Source organism: Zea mays, chromosome 4, assembly GCF_902167145.1.
Source record: "Zea mays cultivar B73 chromosome 4, Zm-B73-REFERENCE-NAM-5.0, whole genome shotgun sequence".
Taxonomy (NCBI): Eukaryota; Viridiplantae; Streptophyta; class Magnoliopsida; order Poales; family Poaceae; genus Zea; species Zea mays.
This window is the reverse complement of record NC_050099.1, coordinates 239,014,701-239,020,624: the sequence shown is the minus strand read 5'-3', so window position 1 is coordinate 239,020,624 and position 5,924 is coordinate 239,014,701. Positions and strand designations below refer to the sequence as shown.

At 41.2% G+C, this 5,924-nt stretch overlaps 1 protein-coding gene across 2 annotated transcripts; it reads left to right on the top strand.

Annotated features, from left to right (window-relative positions):
• The first annotated feature begins 680 nt into the window (after positions 1-680).
• On the top strand, positions 681-5,379 carry LOC100284798 (pre-mRNA cleavage complex II protein Clp1). Of its 2 annotated transcripts, none has more exons than XM_035966946.1 (10): positions 681-1,072; positions 1,163-1,231; positions 1,346-1,447; positions 1,999-2,240; positions 2,353-2,491; positions 2,589-2,645; positions 3,532-3,666; positions 4,088-4,323; positions 5,006-5,050; positions 5,129-5,379. In XM_035966946.1, exons 1-10 carry the CDS (start codon positions 866-868, stop codon positions 5,133-5,135), a joined length of 1,239 nt encoding a protein of 412 aa, XP_035822839.1. In that variant the 5' UTR covers positions 681-865; the 3' UTR covers positions 5,136-5,379. The 2 variants fall into 2 exon arrangements, with proteins under 2 accessions (XP_035822839.1, NP_001151165.2); NM_001157693.2 differs by having other exon boundaries at positions 831-1,072; positions 5,125-5,346.
• Positions 5,380-5,924: the final 545 nt, after the last annotated feature.

The following is a 5,924-nucleotide window of genomic DNA, read 5'->3' as shown; positions in this document are numbered from 1 at the left end:
TCACGAGTGAGAACGAAGAGAGGAAATGAAGTCGAACCCATGCGACCGATGGACATATGCGCTCCTCACTAGGGTACCAGACATGTATGGTGACACCGTATATCACACTAGATACATGAACAATGAAACATGTTTATAAAACCCTAGGCATTGAACATCACTATGCCATTGAGGAATATGTACAATGCAAGCTATTCTTCGGACATGTCCTAGGATATTTTGAGCATAGAATACTTGCTTTATATATGGTAACCATAAACTTTTCTCAAACTTGAACAAGATAAACGATAAAATAATCATGCATATGTAATGATTTATTTGAAAGCTTAAATTTAGTTATTTGCCCAGTTTAACCTTGAATTAAAATTCTAAGTTTATGCAGAACTAGATTATTCTAATAAATGTCATTGTGGTTTCGTACGAGGGATAATTGTTGTGCAAGTATGCCTTAGTGGGTGTTTGGAATGGCTCCAGGTTCCAACTCCATTATGGAGCTTTCTAAATGTTTTTCTAAAAGCTTACAGCTGCAACCTACGATTTTCGGGAACACCTAATGATCTGCTTCACCAACTCCACTAATTTTTTTGGAGCTGAAGTTATCCTAAACATGGACTTAGTTGTAAGCGTGCAAGCAGGCTCATGTAATTTTATATAAAACATCCTAACAAACTAGAACAATTGGATCAGACCATAGAGTACTTAGCAATTAGCATGAAGTTGTTTTTGCTGAAGAGGGTCGAACAAAAGAAATGCTTCACTGAGCAAAATATAGCATTTCGATCCCGACACCCCAAAATCCCTCAGCCCTCTGGCCTCGGCGGCGCTCAAACCTTCGCCGTCCCGCCGTCTCCAAAACCCTCTTACCATGGCCGCCGCGACAACCGCGGGGGCCGGAGCCGCGACGCCGCAGCCGCCACGGCAGTACAAGCTAGCTCCGCAGAGCGAGCTGCGTGTGGAGGTGCTCCCCGACGCGCCCCTCCGAGTGCGCCTCGTCACTGGCACCGCAGAGATCTTCGGCACCGAGCTGCCTCCGGAGGGCTGGGTCCCCGTCCCTCCCCGATCCAAGATCGCCGTAAGCAAACCCAGCTGCCCCATCATCCTACTTTTGCGACCATTGTTCGTCGGTGTTGATTTCAGTGGCCGATTCTGTTTGTTTGCTCAGATTTTCACCTGGCACGGCGCGACGGTGGAACTGGACGGGGTGAGCGAGAGCGAGTACACGTCTGACGAGGTGAGCGCTCGCTGGCCTTCTCATTATTGGCATCGTCTCTGTGTAAATTTGGGAATAATGGGGTTCTTGGGGTCTGATGATGTGGTGAGATGATTTTGTTGTTGTGGGTTACAGACTCCAATGGTAATTTATGTCAACACGCACGCCATTCTGGATGCCCGCAGGGCAAGGGCGAGAACAGCCGCAGCTCAGGGGGGCGATAAGGAGGCATCACAGGTGAGTGCTCCTGATATGATCATGCTATTGTAGGGTTGTTGCCTAGTTGAGGATCTATAGGAGATGCAAAGCTTTATCTCAAGAACAACTAGTTAGTCAGCTTGTTAGTTTCTCAATTTTTGGTCAACTGTGTGGAATGTTAGTTTAGCATATTCCTAGAGATAGTCAGAGTAAGTGTAAAACAATGTGAAATTTGACATAGCACCACTTTTAATTCTTCATTAATGTTCAAACATAAGCAAGCCTATAGTGATATTATCCTGTGTGATTCTGACATTCTGTTCAAAAGAAGGCAGTTCAGAATGTAGTTATTGTATGTAACTGTGTTGACGACATCATCTAGATTGCATAATGGTTTTATATTCCATATGATCGTGTAGGAACAAATTTAGTGAAACACTAACATGGTATGAGTGCGGCAGAACATTATCATAGGTTGAACTTGAACATGAATAGTGAGCTGTTGTTCTTGGCATGGGACCTTTGTGCTTATATTTATCTCTTTTCCCCTGGACTATTTCACTGAAGTTTTCTTGCTATATCTGGCTTAGGGACCTAGAGTGATTGTTGTGGGGCCAACAGATTCTGGAAAAAGTACTCTCTGCAAAATGCTTCTTAGCTGGGCTGCCAAACTGGGCTGGAAGCCTACGTATGTCGATTTAGATATTGGCCAGGGATCTATAACGATCCCTGGATGTATTTCTGCTACACCAATTGAGAAACCTATAGATATAATTGATGGGATTCCCTTGGAGATGCCACTGGTATACTTCTATGGTCACCCAAATCCAAGGTACCTCTCCACTTTATTCTTTGGCAGTTGATACTACTTGGTGCTGTCTGCATTAACTCTGTTCTTTTGTCTACTGCTTTGGCACCTTAACTGTCGCTTGTGTTACCAACAGTATTAATGCGGATGTTTACAAAGTTCTTATGAAGGAGCTAGCTAAAACATTGGAGAAACAGTTCTCTGGCAATGCTGAATCTAGGGCAGCAGGAATGGTTATCAATACAATGGGGTGGGTTGAAGGCCTTGGGTATGAGGTTAGTAGTGCTTGGCTTCAAATGACTATTGGCTATTTGCAGATTCATATTGTTGCCCTTTGTGTAGTAAGTGATAATTCTGTTTTGTGCTCTGCAGTTACTTCTCAACGCAATTGAAACCTTCAAGGCCAATGTAGTACTGGTACTGGGACAGGCAAGTTCTGCATTGCCTTGTTCATGTGAACATTGATGTATTTTTAGAAGGGTTATGCTGTATGTGATTCATTCTTTGTTCCATTCCACACTCATAACTGTGCAAACATAGTCTATATTATTTGTTCAACTTATAGCCAAACGTCATAGGCACTTAGGCAGCCAAACATTTTGTTATGGCAGTATGCTAGAATCAAGGTTCCATGTTAACCATTTTAAAATTAAAAGTGCAAGTTCCCTATATAATCATTCATAAAAGATTTAGATCTTATTGAGTAAGATGATATTTGTTTTTAGGGCAAGTACCAAGTAGAGACATCTTGGGCACTAGAGTAGGAATGTGTTGCCGCAGTAAGGAGCAATTAATCTCAATTAGAAACAGAACATACTCTGCTAGCAGTAATTCCTTTTGGCATGTTTTCTTACAAACTATCATGAGTATCATTATGTTTCATTGATGCATCAAGTGCGCTATATGGAAGTTAATTCAGTACTTTTCAAATAGGCCAAAAGAAAACCTGGCACATATGAAGAAACCTCAGCTGCTGAAAATAAGGCTTTCTACTGACATGTCTAATTATAGATAATAATAGTCAAAATAGTGCATGAACTGGAACTGATATCCAGAAAGATTAAAGAGAAAGAAAGTGCATATACCCACAAGTATCAAGTAGGAAAAATGGCAGATGTCACTATCAATTGAAACTATTAGCATGTATGATTTGTCATATTGGCACACATAGTGTGATATGATATAAAGTGATCTAGGGAGTGCTGTAATATTAGTCATTTTATCCTGAATGTGTAGTCAAGTATAATTATGAAACCATATGATAATGAAGCAGTTTCTGGGGATTATCTTATCTTATCTATCTCATGGCTTGCAGGAGAAACTCTGGAAGATGTTGAAAGATGCAGTTCAAAGCAAGTCCAACATTGATGTTGTAAAACTTCATAAATCAGAGGGTGTTGTCCTCAGAAATTCAAAATATCGGCAAAGAACGAGAAGCTTCCGAATCAAGGTAAGCTATTTTTTTTCTGGAATAGGTGACCAGCTATGCTCTCAAAAAGACAGAACCAGTGTTGGCGGGTCCCACATGAGTGGGATCTGAAAAAGGAATAACTGAGGCAAGTCTTACCTCTGCATCTGGAGGAGAGACTGTGTTGAACCTAGAACCTTTGGCTCAGTGGGAAGGCTCACCAGTGTGCCAGGCCTGTCCTTGATTTAACTAAAAAAGGCTTTGTTTGTCATCTAAAGTGAAATTTTATTGATGATAGCATAGTTGTGTCACTGTACACCATCATGCTCTTAGCCTCTTTCTTTTTTTCCCCTCTTCTAATGTTGTTCTTAGTTCTTACTACCGTTACGAGGTAATTGTTCACTGTCTGAACCTTATCTTTTGATCCGCCTTGTTAAAGCCAAGTCCTAATGTGCTCCTGCAGGAATACTTTTATGGGATTGCAAATGATCTTGCACCGCACTCAAACATTGTCAATTTCAGTGATGTCTCGGTGTATAAAATCGGTGGTGGCCATCAAGCTCCCCGTTCAGCATTACCTATCGGTGCAGAGCCTGTGGCAGATCCTACTCGACTTGTTGCTGTCAACATCAGCACGGATATGATCCATACAGTGCTTGCAATTTCCTATGCTAAGGAACCTGAAGAAATAATATCTAGGTAATAATTTCGTACCAGGTTTTAACTTATTTTGCAGGCTTGGTCCAATAAGATAGTCTTTATGCAAAAGTGGCTTGGATTAGAGGTAGTAGATCTCAAAAGGCTACATTATTTAGAGTACAGCTGATACACCAGCCTTCAGAAAATTAAAATGCATGGTGCAAGTAATTGAGCCTTGGATTTGCTTGCATGTTGTTGTTCTACCACATTTTTATTAGGCACTCAATTTTGCTTTCCTTTCTTCAGACTTATTGGTTTTGTTGTCATCCAATTCACCAGTACCTTAGCTTAGCCACTTCTTGAATTCTTTTCTGCGCTTTTTTTTTTTTTGCATGAAGCTATGCACGGTTATGCCCCTTCCTAACCATAGCTCATGATGAGTTCATGGCAATTCCATCTTGCTTATGTTACTGCTACACTCTTTTGAGTCCCAGCAGTAATCATATTTACATATAGATATGAGAAGCCAGAGTCTTCTGACTAGTTTATCTTGCAGCAAGGATTTTATCCATCAAGGGTCTCAAATCCTGGCAATAAAATATTTTTAGGAATATTTTTAGTTATCATGCTTTGGACAAAGATAGCATGGAGGATATTGTTCTTTTAGTGTGTTCATATCATCACAAGTTGCATTACCTTTCTTGATATATACGTCTAACACCCACTACACGATACACTGCAGCAATGTTGCCGGATTCATTCATGTTACTGATGTTGACATCCAAAGGTATGCCTTGGAGCTAGCGTTAATATGAGGTTAGAGTGTTTATGTGCACCAAGAACTAACATTCTGCATTCTAGGAAGAAGCTGACGTACATTGCACCTTGCCCGGGGGACTTGCCAAGCAGGTTGTTGATCGCGAGTTCACTTACATGGTATGAAGCGTGATCAGTCTAAGTTAGATGGGCCATATGCCCATACGCATGTTGTAAAGCCAGGACATGTGACGTTGGGACTGAGCGTTCGATGTCTACTGCTAACCAAGAGAAACGATGCAAGGACAAATATCCTGTTCCCTCGTGATTTACTGTGTTCTCGTTTCTTCTCTTATTATACGCCAACATCTACGGTGCGGTTGAGATAACAAATGGCGTGGTTTGAGAAATGAGATAACAAATGGCGTGGTCTAACTAATCTAAGTATTTCGTAAAACAACTATGCTAATCACCGAGTAATTATATAGGTGTTTGGAGTAATGGATATGTGTCTACTCAATAGTAAGGTTGCTTGGGTTTTCACATCTTCAAATGACAGGCTATGTGGTATTTATAGAGCCCCATACTAAATGTAGTCGTTGGAGGAAAGTCGAAGGGTCTAGTGTCTCCACATCAACTAGCCAACATATACTCTGATCGCACTGGACGGAGGGTCTAGTGTCTCCACATCAACTAGCCGTTGGCTTCTGTAATAGTGCAGAGGTTAGTGTACACGCACCCAGTTTGGTGCCTAGAGAGCTATTGGAAACTAGCCATTGAGACTGTTTGGTTCATCTTTTTTCTGACCAACTTTTCTGAAAATCTAGCTGTAATGAGAATCTGACTGTGGGGAGAATCTGAGTATCATTACGATTACATGTGGAGAAAGATAAAGTTGTTCATAG